This window comes from Anabas testudineus, chromosome 2 (genome assembly GCF_900324465.2).
Source record: "Anabas testudineus chromosome 2, fAnaTes1.2, whole genome shotgun sequence".
Lineage (NCBI taxonomy): Eukaryota > Metazoa > Chordata > Actinopteri > Anabantiformes > Anabantidae > Anabas > Anabas testudineus.
This window is the reverse complement of record NC_046611.1, coordinates 15,821,176-15,839,832: the sequence shown is the minus strand read 5'-3', so window position 1 is coordinate 15,839,832 and position 18,657 is coordinate 15,821,176. Positions and strand designations below refer to the sequence as shown.

The window sequence follows — 18,657 nt, the reverse complement described above, 5'->3', positions numbered from 1 at the left end:
TTTTGATTCACAAATGTTAAAGTAAATGTGAATACGTTATGATAACATTTTACTTTGCAATGTGAGATGAAGATCCATCTGGTAAAGAGTTAGTTGACCTGTAAATTAATATATAGTGTTTTTTATTTGACCTGTCAGAGAGGGACACATAGCACTGTATGACGCAAAATACAATAAATCAAGAAGATTAATTAAAATTGTTTCTCAAAGCAAATTCTATAAAGACCACACATTACTTAATGTATGCTCTCAATTTAATATTTAGTTTGCACGATTTAGTCTTTTTCTTCATGGCTCCTCCCAGACTCCATAATAAAGGCCATAATATTCATATCAGAAACATAAATATACATAACAAACACTGTATCAACAATGAAGTTAAAGAAGTAGCTGGAGCTCAGAGGGGTCACTAACAGGATCCTGACCCAGAGGCTGTCCCAAACGGACCCGGAGCTACAGACGATACCGAACGTTTTGATTCCAAATCTTGCGGGACACCTTAATTTTATTTAATTTTTAAATTATTCTATTGCGATCTTTACGATAGTTATTAAGTGAACGCGAGAACACATTGGCCAATTGAACAGAGAGACAGACGACAGAGGAGATAGTTGATAAAGACTGAAATAAGACTGATAAAAATAAAAATGTCCAAAAAGAGAAAAGTGGACAGCAAAGAGTTTTTAATCCGAAAGAGACAGACTCCTTTCTGTTCATTTTACCACTGGGAGCACTAAACCATTGTGTCTGATATGTTCAGAAACTGTGGCTCTTATTAAAAGAGCCAATGTCAAACAGCATTATGAGACAAAACACAAAGCTTTTGAACACACATACCCACTAAAATCTAAAGTGCGATCACACTATGACCAGTCCACCAGGATCTTGAACCACATGCTCAGTTTGATGTTACTTAACAATACATTTTAGTTGAATACGCAGCTTCCTCATACTCTGATCGGAACAAACAATTTCAGAGGGGTGGCAGAATAGTCCAAGTAGAAACAGAAACATTAACAACTACGCAGTTAGTTTTTCTCCATTTTGTGTCGAAGAAACAGAAGTGAGAAAAGTTCTTGTGTTGAATATACTAAACTAAGACAGGTGAGTGTTAACACAGCATTATTGTTGTTATTCCAGTAAAACCAGACGCTGTGGACTAAAAGGAAAGAAGAGTGAAGTTGTTTAATTCTCTGTATTAGTTTGATCAGTGTGTGTGTGACATCTCACTTCCTGTTTCTCAGTCTTTGACTCTTTTAACAGGTTTGTTTGTGACGGTTCTTGTTCTGATCTTCAGTTTTAGTCCTGATTAAGTAAAGGACTGTAGAACAGTTGTTGTTCTGGTAGATCAGTATGAAGTGTTGCTGTTGGGTGGGGCTGTGTCTGATGGGGTTTGGATGTAATGTTAAAGCAGATCTTTGGAAATATCACAGACCCACTCCTCTGGTTTCTTGTAAATAGGGAGTTGATCCAGCACAACTTTATTATTTTAGTCATTTTGTCTCTGTGGAGAGAAGAAGAGACAGAATCTACTTCTTCTGTTTATACTGAGACATTTGTAGAGAAAGAGAATTAAAACGTACAGTACTTCCTGTTTTGTTAATTAATGTGTTAGTTTCAGAGTGTAGACCTGTTGTTGTTGAGCAGATATTAGAGAAAAGATTAAAATATGTTGGAGTGGTTACTAATCTCTATCAACAGCTGTTTAAGTGACACAAAGTGAATTCAGTTCAATTTTATTAATATAAACCAAATCCTAACAGAAGTCATCTCAAGGCACTTTACAGTGTAAGGTTTAAGACATTTCAAAATAAATATGGTAACATATGGAACTATGAGGTCTTAAGATAAGATGGAGCTTGATTATTATTTACTTTATATGTGAGGTTCTCAAACTCCTGAGGACTGAGTTTGGGAACTAACTGGTAAGTAGTAATGGAATAATTTGTTCTACAGCTTGAAAATTACTTTATTTCACTTCTAAATCAAACCACAGTAATGAGTTTATGTTTTTTTTCCTGATTCAGTTCTGCTAAAAAGAAAACTCATGAAATCAACTCTTAATTTTGTCTTTTTTAGTATTGTTCATGGTGAAGAGTAAAATAATCTCAATAATTTTTTGGCAAATCAGTAAAACGTTTTCTTACCAGAGGAGCTCAGATCAGACAGAGAGCAGTGATGAGATCCTCTGATGGTGATTTAAAGGGAAAATGCTTCTTTCAAATGAAGTTGACTTTGTGTTTGAAGATTTCAGCTCAGTGAAGTAAAGAGACTGTCACAGCTCATTGTGTTTGTCCCCTGCTGTGAGTCTGCAGTGGAAACTCATGTGATCACAGCAGTGAGTGAAGTGGAGTGAGCTTCAATTACTGCTGGAAAAGTCGGTCAAATCAGAGTTACATCTCACTGCTACTATTACAGATAATGTTCAACACATCACCGACTGACACTGGTCCAGAGTGTTTGTTCAGTGAGTGTAGCTGCAGGAAAATGAGTGTGTGTCTGCTCTAAGACTGTCAAACAGCAACAACAAGACACGTACAGCAGTGAACATGAAGGATGTCTGATATGTGATTTCAAAGCAGATGATGTGACTTCAGCTGTAGTTAGTATCTTTGAACAGCAGGTGGTGCGGCTGCAGCAACACTGAGCTGAGACTCCAACACTCGCAGTTAGTTTTTCTCCATTTTGTGTTGAAGAAACAGAAGTGAGAAAAGTTCTTGTGTTGAATATACTAAACTAAGACAGGTGAGTGTTAACACAGTATTATTGTTGTTATTCCAGTAAAACCAGACGCTGTGGATTAAAAGGAAAGAAGAGTGAAGTTGTTTAATTCTCTGTATTAGTTTGATCAGTGTGTGTTAGGCCACATCTCTGGGCTAGGTCATCTCAAAACACTTTACAGTGTAAGTTTCATACTTTACAAAATAAATATGGGAAAATATGGAGCTATGAGGTCTTTAAGATAAGATGGAGCCTGATTATTAAATGTTTTATAAGTGAGGAGAAGTGTTTTAAACTCTATTCTGAATTTTACATGGAGTCAATGGAGAGAAGCTGATGTAGGAGAAATATGATCTCTCTTGCTAATTCCAGTCTGAACTCTGGCTGCAGCATTTTGGATTAACTGGAGGCTTTTTAAGGAGTTATTGGGACAAACTATTAATAGTGAATTACAATAGTCCAGTCTGGAAGTAACTAATACATGAGGTGGAAGAAACAGTTCTATTATATTAGTTTGATGTGAAGTCAGTAACTTCTTCAAGGCTCCCAGAGTCTCTTTTTATTTCAGTTTCTGTAAATAAGTTTTAAAACAGAGCTGATTTCTTCCTGTTTCCTGCTTCTGATGTTTCTTCTTGGTAAACTGTCCGTGTTTTGTTTCTTTTCTCTGTGGATTTTAATTTGTTCATGTTTTGAATTTAACATGTTCCTGTTCAACCAGGTTTGATCAGATCATTTATAAACAGCAAACTGACTTGATGACACTTGTAGTTTTCTTCTTGTTTTATGTAAAATAATTAATATAGACAGCAGCTGATTTCATCCTGTCCTCAGCTCCATGTGAGAGGGGAGGAGCTACAGTCACAAGGTGATTCAGGTAGATGAGAACAAGGAGGGAACACTGAAGGTTTCAGTCAGTTAGTTCAGTTTAGAATAAAACTAAGAAGAACAAAGAAAAGTGAAGCTGAGTGTTAATAAAACATTATTATTATTCTACTGTAACTTGTATCTAAGACTCCATTCTGCATGATTATTAAAGGAAGTCAAAATAATACATGTAATAACTTGGAATATACTAAAATGTTTGAAGTTTGATGTTTGATCCGGAATCAAACCGGATCTGTTTAATTTTTAGTGTACATGCAATGAATGTGTGTTTGTATCTGTGTGTGTTACTTCATGTTTCTCTCAGTCTTGTGATTCACTCTTGAACAGATGTATTTGTTGTGATTCTTGTTTTGAGCTCACAGTCAGTGTTACTGGTTTATGTCTCAGACTCACTGAAGTCCAGAAGATCAGTGTTAATGTGGAGGAAAAAGAGGACAGAGCAGAGTCTCCAGGATCCAGCTGTCTAATGATGGACTGGTCCACAGACAAACCTCCAGACCTCAGTAATGGACCCACAGAGACAAAGTAAGATAAAACCTCTGGATCAGTGAATCTGTAAATTTGGTTCATTTGTAAAGTTGAACTGTTCAGAACCAGATGTGAACTGTGAATAGAAACAAATTTAGAGTTTGATGCTGCAACACTCTGAAACAAAGTTGGACAGAGTCAAAATAAGAGAGAAAAGTTGATCAAATGTTTCAGGACCAGTGTTGTGGATGATTCCACCATGAGCAGGTGAACAGGGAACAGGTGAGGGATCATGATTGGGTAGAAAAGGAGAATCCAGTAAAGACTCAGTCTTTGGAAGTAAACATGGTTCATGTTTCACCACTTTGTGTCAAACGTCATGAGACAATTGTGAAACAGTTGAAACAGAAAATTCATCGTCACTGACTTGAAGCGTTTTTTGTAGATTTAGTGTTGTTTCATGAAAATAGTTCCTAAAGTGTAACAAAGGTTTGATGACACAGAGAGAAGTCATTAGTGCGTCTTCCTGTCAGTGTCTCTGACAGCTGTCAGTCTCAGAGAAAAGCTGAATGTGATCTAAGAGAACTGATCCAAAGTGTTGAACCTCCTGATGATCTGCAGCAGTTTGTGTGTTTCCAGACACATCAACCACTTTGATCAGACACTTGATCAGTTTGTGATGAAGAAAACATGTTTGTGTTTGCAGATGTCAGAAGGACAGACAGAGACCAGAGTCTCCAGTACCCAGCTGTCTGTCTATGAAGAGTGACCGGTCTAAAGATTATCCTCCAGACCTCAGTAATGGACCTGGACCCTCAGACACACAGTAAGAGACAGTTTCTACTGTAAAGTGTCTGAAGATGATTCAGTAGCAGGTGTTTGTCTCTTCTGGGACAAACACCTGAGGACCACAGTGCACTGGTTCCCTATATGTCCAAGTTACAGCAACTCACATAGCGACGCCCAGTGTTCAGTCTGTGAATAGCACCAAATCTTTATCAACTTGATTGGCTTCTACAGTAGTAATAATAATAATAATGTATACTTTGATATTGATCCCCTTGGGGAAAGAGATTGAACAGCTGCCAGACTTTGTCGGGGCTACTACGGGGTTTCGGTGTCTTGTCCAAAGACACCTCAGCAAGTAGAAACCGGGAATCAAACCAATCACCCTGTGGTTTGTAGGCAACTGCTCTACCCCCTGAGCTACTGACGCTAGTAGTAGTAGAAGAAGAATAGTATTATTTGTAGAGTGGTTTTCAACACGGAAGTAAAAAAAATAAAATTTAATGTGATCTTGCAGACAAAATATAACAGATATAAACTTTACAGCAACAGAAAATACAGATTAATAGATGCATTAAACCATCAACACATTTACTGTGTCATAAATGATGAATGCTGTCTTTAAGTTCTGAATCTTCCACTAATCATTACTGATATGTTACATTTAGTTAAAATAAGATATATGTAACAGATGAATATCTAGATAATTAAATCAAGCCCAGCAATATACAATATCCACACTCAGTGGATATCTCATCCAGTGAGAGTTGATACAGTGAGTTCCTTCATTTTGCTGTAGACTGAAAACATTTGGGTTTGACATCAAAAGATTATTATGAGACAAAAGATCAATATTTCAGTTTTTGTTCAGTTTGGATCCAATACACACCCTAGAACAGTGGTTCCCAACCCTGGTCCTCGATGCACACTGTTCTGCTTGTTTTCCAGCTATCCTTGACCTTCATTTTGCTGATCAACTGAACCAGGTGTGTTCATCCAACCAGAAGCTCTAAGTGCAGGCATAGTTGGAAAACATCTAGGACAGTGTGCCTTGAGGACCAGGGTTGGGACCCACTGCCTTAGAAGATAGCATTGTTTGTTTGAACCCACCCAATTTTTAACGTGAGCAAGTTATTTGATGTATTACATTGATTATTCAAAAAATAAATAGCACTGAATGTCTACACTCAGATTTCAGTTTCAGATTTGGGTGTTGCCTGTTTAGACTGTATTTATAGTTAACAGGCGTAACTAACTTGAAAATCAGACTGCACAAGTCTTCATGAACTAAAGTACAGAGGCTACACCAGAAGATACAAACCACTCATTAGCAAGAAATGACTGGATAGTGTAGGGGCAAGATCACTGCCCTCCATGAGGGAGACTGGGGGTTCCAGCCTTGGCCCACCTCCAGGAGGGGTCCTTAGGCAAGACCTTCTTATGCTTGAATTGCCTGCCTTGATACCTTGTACCTCACTAGTCAGTTGAATTGGATAACGGTGTCTGGCAAATAACTCAATGTAAATGTAGAAAGAATAGAAAGGCTAGGCTGGAATTTGCCAAAAAGTACAAAAATTACCCTCAAAAATTCTGGGACAAAGTTTTATGGACTGATGAGACAAAGATGACCCTTTACCAAAGTGATGGAAAGGCTATAGTTTGAAGAAAGACAGGATCTGCTCATGATCCTAAACATACAAGCTCATCTGTGAAACACAGTGGAGGTAATGTCATGGCTTAGGCCGCATGGCCTCTTCTGGGACAACCTCAGTTATCTTTATTGATAATTTAAGACGCCAATATGATGGCAGCAGTAAAATGAACTGAGTCGTCTAAAGAAACATTCTGTCTGCCAGTTTAAAGAAACATGTAACCAAGCTGATTATGAGATCAGGGCAAGAAGTGGGAAGTTTTAGACTGGACAAGTCAGTTTCCACAATTAAAACCTATAGAGCATTTTACCAGCTAAAGAGTAGAGTGAAGGGAGTAACTATTAAAAACAAACAACATCTTAAAGAGGCTGCAGTGAAAACCTGGGAAAGCATCACAAACGAAAAATGCAAATGTTTGGTGATGTCAACCGGTCACAGGCTTGATGAACTTAATGCATGCAAAGGATTTACAACTAAATATAAAGTCTTATTCACTACACTCTATTTTAAGTCTACATTTTTCTCATACTTTTGCTCAAATCCAAAATGGGTGGGTTGAAACAAAAGGTGCTATCTTCTAAGTTGTGTATCGGATACAAACATAAACCAAAAAAACCTGAAATGTTAAATAGTCTACAGCAAAAATAAAGGAACTGGCCCCAACTTTACAATAATTTTTGGAAGGGGGGTCTATATATATGAATAAAAGTTTTTTTCTTTGTACAGATGAATTAGAGTATGTTGACATGTGTGTTTATAACTATGAAATAGATCATTTCTAACTTTAAGGTGGAAAATGTTTCATTGTTACAAAGTCACTAGACATCAATTGTTGGGGCAGCAGTAGTTCAGGTGGTAGAGCGGTCATCTACGAACCCCAGAGTGAGTGGTTTGATTCCCAGTTCCACCTGGCTAAAGGCTGAGGTGTCCTTGGAGAAGACACTGAAACCCTGTAATAGAGGCGACATGCACTGTCTGGCAGCTGTCCAACTACTATTTCCCCAAGCAGATCAGTAAAGTATTCATTATTAGTATTGTTTTCTGTCATATCACTTATTTAACTGATGTGGAAACTGTCTGTTTGTAACATCTCTAATAAACAGATGATTCTATCAGCTATTATAATAGGGAGCTGTGAGATTTTCCAACATCATGGTCATAAATTTTATTTAGTTACAAGGTAGGGCAGGTGATCTGGACCTTAATTCATGATTCAATTAAAATAACACCAGGACATTAAGACAAAATCTAGGTAGAGAGCTGCATATGAGCTGGTTTTCAGCATCACTACTGTGATATATGATAGAGAACATGTCCATGTTCACAGAAAGAAGAAGAGGAGTCATGATTTAATGGAGGAGCAGCTGTCCCACTGTGCTTTGTGTGAGGACGTCCTGAAGGATCCAGTCTCTACCGGCTGTGGACACTGGTTCTGCAGACAGTGCTTCACTTCATACTGGGACCAGTCTGGTTCATCAGGAGACTCCTCCTGTCCCCAGTGTGGAAAAAGATCCAGAACCAGACCTGGACTACAGAGAGTCAGTCAAACCAACACTGTACAAAGTAAGACTGAACATCTGTCTGCTGATGTTTATTATTTTTTATATCTGACATAAGAGAGATTTGTTGAATTTCTTTGTTTTTTATTGTATCTAATAAAAATAATCACCAGATTCTTTTTCTTCAGTCTCACATCTCTTCTTGTCTTTCAGCAGATGTTGGTCTGCAGGAGGTTTTAGATCAACATAAGATCAGTCTGAGGAGGAGATGTGAATGTGTGACTGAAGGAAGTGATGAAACAGGAAGTGGAACCCTCCTCAACAGGATCTACACTGAGCTCTACATCACAGAGGGACAGAGTGAAGAGGTTTATACCCAACATGAGGTGAGACAGCTGGAGACAGTTTCCAAGATGAAGACCCTCCATGACACTGCAATCAAGGTCCACGACATCTTTAAAGCCTTACCTGACCAACAGACACACATCAGAGTGGTTCTGACGAACGGTGTCGCTGGTGTTGGAAAAACCTTCTCAGTGCAGAAGTTCACTCTGGACTGGGCAGAGGACTTGGAAAACCAAGATGTCAGTCTGCTGGTTCTGCTTTCATTCAGGGAGCTGAACCTGATCAAAGATGAGCAGTACAGTCTTCTCACCCTGCTCCATGTTTTCCATCCAACATTACAGAAGGTCACAGCAGAGGAGCTGGCTGTCTGTAAACCTTTGTTCATCTTTGACGGCCTGGATGAAAGCAGACTTTCACTGGATTTCAACAACAGGGAGGTTGTGTCTGATGTCACACAGGAGTCATCAGTCAACGTGCTGCTGACAAACCTCATCAAGGGGAATCTGCTCCCCTCATCTCTGGTGTGGATAACTTCCCGACCTGCAGCAGCCAATCAGATCCCTCCTACATGTGTTGACAGGGTAACAGAAGTACGAGGCTTCACTGACGTCCAGAAGGAGGAGTACTTCAGGAGGAGATTCAGTGATGAAGAGCTGTCCAGCAGAATCATCTCACACATCAAGACATCCAGGAGCCTCCACATCATGTGTCACATCCCAGTCTTCTGCTGGATCACTGCTACAGTTCTGGAGCACATGTTGACTACAGAGCAGAGAGGAGAGCTGCCCAAGACCCTGACTGACATGTACTCACACTTCCTGCTGGTGCAGACAAAGAGGAAGAAGAACAAGTATGATGAGGGACATGAGACGAGTCCACAGGAGCTGACAGAGGCTGACAGAGAAGTTCTCCTGAAGCTGGGGAGGCTGGCGTTTGAACATCTGGAGAAAGGAAACATCATGTTCTACCAAGAAGACCTGGAGCAGTGTGGTCTTGATGTGACAGAGGCCTTGGTGTACTCAGGAGTTTGTACAGAGATCTTCAAAAGAGAGAGTGTGATCTTCCAGAAAACAGTCTACTGCTTTGTTCATCTGAGCATTCAGGAGTTTCTGGCTGCAGTCTACATGTTCCACTGTTACACCAACAGGAAGACAGAGGTACTGAAGGACTTTCTCAAAAAAAAAAACATTTCCTCTTCTCTGGATGAATTCTTAAACTTAACCATGGAAAAATCCCTCCGAAGTAAAAATGGTCACCTGGACCTGTTTGTTCGCTTTCTTCATGGCCTCTCTCTGGAGTCCAACCAGAGACTCTTAGGATGTCTGCTGGGTCAGACTGAGAACAGTCCAGAAATCATCCAGAGAGTCATCAAGAAGCTGAAGAACAAGACGAAAATGAAAATCTCTCCTGACAGAAGCATCAACATCTTCCACTGTCTGATGGAGATGAACGACCACTCAGTTCATCAGGAGATCCAAAAGTTCCTGAAGTCAAAGAACATTTCAAGGAAGAAACTCTCTATGATCCACTGTTCAGCTCTGGCCTACATGCTGCAGATGTCAGAGGAGGTTCTGGATGAGTTGGACCTGAAGAAGTACAACACATCAGAGGAGGGACGACTGAGACTGATTCCAGCTGTGAGGAACTGCAGAAAGGCTCGGTGAGTCCAGATGTGATCATTATTTATTCTACTGTTAACCAGGAATTTAACAGTGTAGTTTCTAGATATCACTTGTTTCATGTTCACTACATGCATCATTAAAGAGAGTTCAGTCTGTGTCCTTAGAAAATAGTTTTTATGCACTTATTATCATAATTATTATTATTATCATGTGTTTTTTTTTTCATTGGTGTCTGGTCCGTTTTCATGTTGTGACCATTTTTACATTTTCTATAATCATAGTTTGAGTTGAAAGACAATGTAAGGGGATGACATCGTCCCTCTTATAAAATTAATAATTTAATTTGTCTCTTCATCCTCATTTAATTTAAAATGTGAATTTGAATTGTTTAGTTATCAACAATGAACATCTGTCCACATATTTTGCTCTGTTAGACATCAGTTGATGTAGAAACAGGAAGTCATCTGTCTTTCTTCCACTCTCTCTGGTAACATTTATGATAGAAGTTAAACTGTGACACTGTGTTTCCTTCACACTTAATGTGAGATCTTTACTTTTACATCTAAGTGAACACTGTACACATCCGAATAAAGACAACAGATGTCTAAGACTACATTATCACATATTTAGCTCTAATGAGGTTGTGAGTGAAGCTCCTTTATTTTATAAAAACATGCAGTCTATTAAGACAAAGACATAAAATGAGTATCTTCTTATTGCATACAAAGAAAGTGGTGTAGGAGTGTAGATCATTAATTCAAAATATAAAAAGTAAAAGAAGTAAAAACACACGTGACCTGTGATGTGTTCAATGACGTCTGTTGTAGAAATTTTCCTCGTCCTCTAAATGTTGTAAAATCTTAGTAGACGTCAAGGAAGAACTCAGTGTGATGAACCATCTCAGTTTAATACGTACATGCCGGCATAGACAAAAACACCACAATCATGTAAATGTCTCTCTCTAACTCTCATACTTATATTTCACAGGGCCCCCTTCAAATAACATTCCTAAGGAACTAAGTATATATGTATTATAAATAAATTTCTTCTACACATAGGCTGAATGTTTATACCATAAATTCCCACTACAGGTCTGTGTTTTTCACTTAACACTGGTCTTAGACACACCCACTAAGCAGTGACGGTTCAGCCCTGAAAGCCTGGTTAGTCTGTTTCTTTCTTATTTTCCTGTTTTTGTTCCTGTTCTCTGCCTGTTTCTCTTGCAGCATTACTATTTAAGAGCCCTACCTCTTTGCCAGGTTGTTGCCAACTGTTTGTGGGAACACTCTGCTCCCTTTTTGCCAGTTTTGACTTCTTACCTGTTTAGAGTTTATCTGCTGTTCATCAGTTTGACTGTCTCAGATTCTGCCTCCGTACCTGCAACTCAGAACAGGACCAGCTCTTACATCACCAGTTTTCGTTGTTTTCCTGCTCTTCTTGCACCACGTCTGTGATTCTCCTCGTCTCTCTCCAGGAACTTTACTCCCCCTCGCCTAGTCGTCGCCTGAATCAGTCTTCGTGTTCTTAAACACTCTTTGTCTGTGTCCCTGTCTTTATTCACCTTCTCTATTCATCAGTCTATGTGCCTCTAAAGCCATCCTCTATGGTCGAAGCCTTCTTGACTCCCACATGCGACCCCCTATCTTGGTTAGATCCATCCAGTCACCTGAACTCACCTGCAGCAGTCCAGCTCTTCCCCCCTCACAGACGTGTCAACTCCTCAGTGGTCTGCTGTCTACTAACCTCCATGACAGATGGTCCTTCAACCAACAGAGGGAGCTCAGGAATCATTACCCTGCCTGGAACAGCTACTACATCACTTCCTGATTCATCTCTTGTCTTTTCCTAATGAGTCTTCTTAAACTAGTTCTTGGTGTCCGTCTGTCTTTGAGTCCATATTCTACATCAACCTAATCCTACTACAAAATTAGTTTTGTAGTGATGAAAGTAATGTTTGTCAACTGATCACAGCATTTATAACAATATGTCATCTATAACAGCAGAGTTAACCACACCTCACTGAAAAATGTTTTAGTCTCTTCATTGTTCAGTGTTGATCTGAGAAGTGTCCTGAATCACTCTTAGCTTAGGACTCTGTGCTAGAACTGTTAGTAAAGTAGGAACTCTGAATACAGCCCCAGAACCTGTTTTACTAAGCAGCTCAGAACTCCTAGGAATTGTGCTGAAACTTAACTTAGGTTAACTTAATCCTCAAAATTAATTTAAATTAAATCTGATCTGTCTGACTCCCCTCCTGGACATCACCAAGTTGTCCTCTTCAACTTCCTGTTGGCTGTGTATAAGAAGCTCTCTCAACAGGTACTACATATTTTGGCCAGGAGGAAAAACAAAGGAAACATAAAACAAATTACTTTAGGCAGAATATTAATTAAACTGTCGTCACTGAACCTAACAAAATGTCAAAATATAATGTGCTGTATGAAACAAAAGACTAAGTGTTGCTTAGTTTAATAATTCATCAAGTAATTTAATTTATTTACTTGATTATTTTTAACTATGCTAAAGAAAAATACTGAAAATATACAAACACTGTGACGGTTCAGCTGTGACAATCACATAGTTCACATCTGCAGCCACATGTGTTGTTAATCCACTGAGAACTTTTTCAGTTCACATCAGTGTCTTTGTTGGGTGATTATTTTAATATGTGTACTATCAATGACTCCAACAACAACAGTTAAAGCAGTGATTTGCATAAATGTATCTGTTTGATTTTTACTCTGTGTGTTGGAGAAATCATTGAATCTGAGTATTATCTGCAGTGTCATAACACCTATCAAAGCTCTTATGGCACCACAGGAAGTCCAGGACTCACTGGTAATATTTATCTGAGGGTATAAGTTTCCTTCTTGTAGAAAACACAGGATGAGTTGCTGGTTCTTCCTGTCTCAGGTGATGTCTTTCAAAGCTGCCAACTGACTCTCCAGTAGTCACCAATCTGTTCTTGGTTGTAATCTGGACTGTTTCTAGATGTCACAGGCTGAACCAGATGTTCATTATACACATAAGAAACCTTCTTTTGATGCACTAAGACATCAGTGATGATCAAGTACAGACAAAATATGTGAACACATACTTGAGAAGAACATACAGAAGTTCAAATACAATCTATTCTGATTTCACAACTGCATTAACATAAAATTGAACAATAGCACGAAGATCTAAATATCTAAATATTGATTTAGGTCATTTGGAAGACACAATAGCAAATATTTGTTATGTCTCTCTTCTCTCTATATGTTGCTCAAGGACATGTGGACTAGAGGCCAACTGGTCTGATCTACAGCTGCTCCTGTTAATCTGCTTCGTGATCAAAATCAATAAGAATTATTTCTCAGTTAAAACTGTTTTAAATACATTTTAATTGTGATATTATCGTCACAGACTTTCTGACTCTGGACTCTCAGAGACTCACTGTGAAGTTGTGGCATCAGCTCTGATGTCCGACCCCTCCCATCTGAGAGAACTGGACCTGAGTAAAAACAACCTGCAGGATTCAGGAGTGAAGCTGCTGTGTGATGGACTGAAGAGTCTAAACTGTAGACTGGAGACTCTGAGGTCAGTGCTACTTACTCAGCAGCATGTTTCACTTTACATTTATTATGATTTCTTGTGAAAACAAATGTTTATACCAGTTCATATGTATGATACTCAGATCTAGGTAAAGTTCTTCAGAAGACAATTGTAACATGGTTTCTAATTGTCTTTGTACAAGTGGCCTGTGCAGGACAGAAGACTGTAGACTGGGAAAGCAGAGGAGTGAATGAAAGGAGAAATTCTTTCTTGTAGTGATACCTTGTTTTTAAACTGAAGTCTGAACAAAGTCAGATTAAAACTGAACCGAAGACAAGGTGTCCTAAAGTCTCCTAAAGAAGTCTAAATCAGTTGCTTTCCACTGCATTTTAAAATTGCAGTTAGTGCTGTGAAAAAGGAGCTCTGATGTGTCTGTGTCTCTGAGTTTCTCTTACTGTCAGTACTGATACACAGACAGCAAAAAAAAATACAAAAGAAGAAACAGAGTCTTCTGTCATTACACAGTGATGTGGAACATGTCTCTGGCATAAGACATATCACACTGTTCATCTGCTGCTGATTTAAAGTAAATAGGTTTTTGAAATGCATTCGAATTTGATTCCTGATCTTTAGAAACATTAAACACAGTCATTAATGATGATGATTAATTGTTTTACTGACATCTTTTATTCTTTATTCAGATTGAACCACTGCAGTTTGTCAGAGATCAGCTGTGATTCTCTGGTCTCAGCTCTGAAGTCCAACCCCTCCCATCTGACAGAACTGGACCTGAGTGGAAACAAGCTGCAGGATTCAGCAGTGAAGCTGCTGCGTGGTTTTCTGGAGAGTCCACAATGTAGACTGGAGACTCTGAGGTCAGTTCACTGACTGTTACTATTGTAGAACTTATATCTTTAGTCCACAACTGAACCAACACTGTAATAAATTAATTCAGTTCTCAAGTTTCAGTTCATTTCAGTGAGTTGTCATGAATAATGTTTGTTCACTGAAATTAAACCTTCAGAACTTAAACACTCAAAATTCTCATTAATGATTATAAATAAACTGTAGAAAATGTTTAATGTTAATTAAAATTAATAATATTCCACTGGGGAATACTTACAAAGACAGTTCCAAAACTTTTTGGAAAAGTCCTGGGCTGAATAGAAGAAGCATCCATCCCACTTTAGATGTTGCGTCTCTACTATCTAGAAATAAAGCATGGAGTTTATCAGACGATCTAAACCAGGGGTCGGGAAACTAAGGCTCGTGAGCCAGATGTGGCTCTTTTGATGACTGCATCTGGCTCGCTGATACATTTTAGTTGACATTTGACGTTCAAAATAAAAAAACATTTTCATGCATTTACATACATACAATCCCAGCTGTCCTTCACAGTACGGGAGGATCCTACACCAAAGCTCTATATTTACTGGATAATGAAGTAGCCTGCATGGGTCGTTGTGAGGTCAAGAAGTAAACGTCCCTCCTTTTAATTAGCCAGCTAGCTATTTTATGCAGAGCAAACCCTAATGACGAAGAAGATGGCGAATAGAAAAAGATGAGGAGTACCATGTTTCAGCATAAATAGACTGAGGAATTCGCCTATGTGGAGAGAGCAGGTTCTGCTCTTTTTTGTGGAGTTTATGTGGAGAGACGACGGCTCTCTCCATCTTCCTCCCTCCACCCGAGACAGACACATGCCACCCCAGCTGAACAGAGATGCGTCTGTGTACAACGATTTGTGTGACGCAGCTCTGCCAAGGGGAACTACCTCTGACAACACATGAGGAGTTTTCCTGTAATCTAGATCTGACTGAATGGAGGGCGGGACAGACACCATGCGTCTCTTGTGACGGATCGGGTCCAGGCAGAGACGGCAAAACCACGTCTGGGTCTTCCTCATATGAAGAAGACCGAGGGGAACCACCACGTGACTGGCTGACATCATGTCCAGTAAACACATCACTGACAGAGCTGTCACTACAGAGTGAGGCGAGATGTGCGTGAGGAGAGAAACGATCATCTCACGTCTCGCTGGAGAGAGTTTCGCAGGAAACGCAGGAATTTCCTGTGCTTTGGGATGATGGGCACATGGAATTAAGTGCCCTGGTGACGTGAACCAGTCGTCCGGATGAACACACTCCATCACATGCTTTATGGTGAGCATGTGAAATGGTCTCTTTGTTGAAGAGAGACAGATCGAGAATGGGTCTCATTCCGTCTATCTTCTTTGGAACAAAAAAGCAGCATGAGTAAAAGCCCTCGTTTATCTCACCTATGGAGCTCTGGAAATCCTTTCTCCTGTAGTTCTGTTAACTCTGTCTGCAGAGCAGCTGTCTCTGCATGAGACGGCATCACTGTCTCCACTACTTTGTTGAAAGGAGGGGGAGAGGGGAACTGCAGTGTGAAACCCTTTTTTATTACACTGTTCATCCACTTGTTTAAAGGAAACAGACTCTGCCACACTGAGTAACACTCTGAGAGCGGGCGAACACACTTTTGTGATCCTCCGTGAACATGACTGACAGCCAGAGGAGAGCCCCCCACGCCGCTGTAGAAGATAATTTAAAGTCCTCACATATAAAGCTCTTAATAATCAGGCTCCATCTTATCTTAAAGACCTTAGTTCCATATTTTCCAAGCAGAACTCTCTGTTCTTAGACTCCAGGTCTACTTGTGGTTCCTAGAATTTCCAGCTGTAAAATGGGAGGTAGAGTCTTTAGCTATCAAGCTCCTCTCTTGTTACTGGTTCTACTGACCTGCCTAATGTTTTTACTGCTTGTTGTTGTTTTTTGTTGCCTGCTGTTCTTTTCGATCTCTCTCCTTTCCACTCACCCTAACCTGTCAAGACAGATGGCCGCCAACCCTGACCCTGGTTCTGCTGGAGTTTTCTTTCCATTAAAGAGAGTTTTTTCTCTCCCGTCTATATAATTCTATATAATTTGTAAGGTCTTAAACCTTAAACACTGTAAAGTGCCTTGAGATAACTTAAGTTGTGATTTGGCACTTCTTGTTCTCTTTCGGCTTTTCCCATCAGGGGTCGCCACAGCGAATCATCCTTTTCCACCTAACTCTGTCATGGACATCTTCTACCCTAACATTAGCCAACCTCATGTCCTCTGTTAAGACATCCATATATCTCCTCTTTGGTCGTCCTCTTGTCCTCCTGCCTGGCAGCTCCATCTCCAACATCCTTCTACCAATATACTCACTATCCCTCCTCTAAACATGTCCAAACCATCTCAGTCTGGCCTCTCTGACTTTGTTGCTAACACAGGCAACGTGAGCCGTCCCTCTGATGTACTCGTTCCTTATTCTGTCTAACCTGGTCACTCCTAAGGAGAACCTCAACATCTTCATCTCTGCTACCTCCATCTCAGCCTCTTGTCTCTTTCTCACTGCTACCGTCTCTAACCCATAGAGCAGAGCTGGTCTCACCACTGTCTTGTACACCTTTCCTTTGAGTCTTGCTGACACTCTTCTGTCACACAACACTCCTGACACTTTCCTCCACCCGTTCCAACCTGCCTGCACTCGCCTCTTCACCTCTTTTCCACACTCCCCATCACACTGAACTGATGACCCCAAGTACTTAAACTCCTGCACCTTCTTCACCTCAGCCCTCTGTAACCTAACGCTTCTACCTTGATCCCTCTCGTTCAGACACATGTATTCTGTCTTACTACGACTGACCTTCATGCCTCTTCTTTCCAGAGCAAACCTCCACCTCTCTAGCTGTTCCTCTACCTGCTCTCTACTCTCACTGCAAATCACAATGTCATCCACAAACATCATTGTCCAGGGAAATCCCTGTCTGACCTCATCTGTCAGCCTGTCCATCAGCATAGCAAACAAGAAGGGACTCAAAGCTGATCCTTGGTGTAGTCCCACCTCCACCTTGAACTCCTCTGTCTGACCTACAGCACATCTCACCACCGTCATACTTCTCTCATACATGTCCTGAACTAGTCTGACGTACTTCTCTGCCACTCCCGACGACCTCATACAGTACCACAGCTCCTCCCTCGGCACCCTGTCATACGCCTTCTCTAAATCTACAAAGACACAATGCAGCTCCTTCTGACCATCTCTGTACTTTTCCATCAACATTCTCAAAGCAAAAATAGCATCAGTGGTGCTCTTACGGGGCATGAAACCATACTGCTGCTCACAAATCTCCACCTTCTTCCTAAGCCTGGCTTCCACTACTCTTTCCCACAGCTTCATTGTGTGGCTCATCAACTTTATTCCTCTATAGTTGCTGCAGTTCTGCGTGTCACCCTTGTTCTTAAAGATCGGAACCAGAACGCTTCTCCTCCATTCCTCAGGCATCTTCTCACTTTCTAGAATCCTATTGAACAAACTGGTTAGAAACTCCACTGCTGTCTCTCCTAAGCACTTCCACACCTCCACAGGTACGTCATCAGGACCAACAGCCTTTCCACTCTTCATCCTTTTCAAAGCCTTCCTAACCTCATCCTTTCCAATCTCTGCTATTTCCTGTTCCACAACATCCACATCTTCCTCCCTTCTTTCCCTGTCATTTTCCTCGTTCATCAGCTCCTCAAAATACTCCTTCCATCTTTTCTGCACACTCTCCTGGGTTGTTAGCACCTTTCCATCTCTGTCCTTAATCACCCTTATCTGTTGCACATCCTTCCCATCTCTATCTCTCTGTCTGGCTAGCCTGTACAAGTCCTTCTCTCCTTCCTTTGTGTCTAACCTGTCATACAGCTCATCGTAAGCTTTCTGTTTGGCCTTTGCCACCTCCTTCTTCACTCTACGCTGCGCTTCCTTGTACTCCTGTCTACTTTCCTCAGTCCTTTCTACATCCCACTTCCTTTTAGCCAACCTCTTCCTCTGGACGCATTGCTGTACTTCCTCATTCCACCACCAAGTGTCTTTACCTTCTTTCCTCTTTCCAGATGACACACCTAGCACCTTCCTACCTGTTTCCCTGATAACCTCTGCAGTAGTTTCCCAGTCATCTGGAAGCTCATCCTGACCACCCAGAACCTGTCTCAAATTCTGCCTGAATTCCTCACAAGTTTCTTCATTCTTTAACTTCCACCACTTGGTCTTCTTCTCTGACTTCCCTCTCTTCTTCTTCCTGACCTCCAGAGTCATCTTACACACCACCAT

The 18,657-nt window shown here is 40.4% G+C and overlaps 2 protein-coding genes across 3 annotated transcripts in view; both read left to right on the top strand.

The window, feature by feature from the left end:
- The window catches only part of LOC113163508 (NACHT, LRR and PYD domains-containing protein 12-like), a 95,266-nt gene that overhangs the window by 24,529 nt on the left and 52,080 nt on the right, over positions 1–18,657 (top strand). Inside the window, exons 4-6 of one of the 2 annotated variants that reach the window (XM_026362231.2) lie at positions 8,225–10,016; positions 13,384–13,557; positions 14,214–14,387. In XM_026362231.2, the coding sequence (XP_026218016.1) occupies positions 8,225–10,016; positions 13,384–13,557; positions 14,214–14,387 (2,140 nt within the window). Of the gene's footprint in view, positions 1–8,224; positions 10,017–11,630; positions 11,873–13,383; positions 13,558–14,213; positions 14,388–18,657 lie in introns of those variants that run through there. The other variant, XM_026362235.2, reaches the window with a different exon arrangement.
- Positions 2,662–18,657, top strand: part of LOC113163505 — a 1,294,879-nt gene continuing 1,278,883 nt past the window's right edge. The window contains exon 1 of the mRNA XM_033326712.1: positions 2,662–2,745. The gene's annotated coding sequence lies outside the window, so the exon portion shown is untranslated. The remainder of the gene's footprint in view (positions 2,746–18,657) is intronic.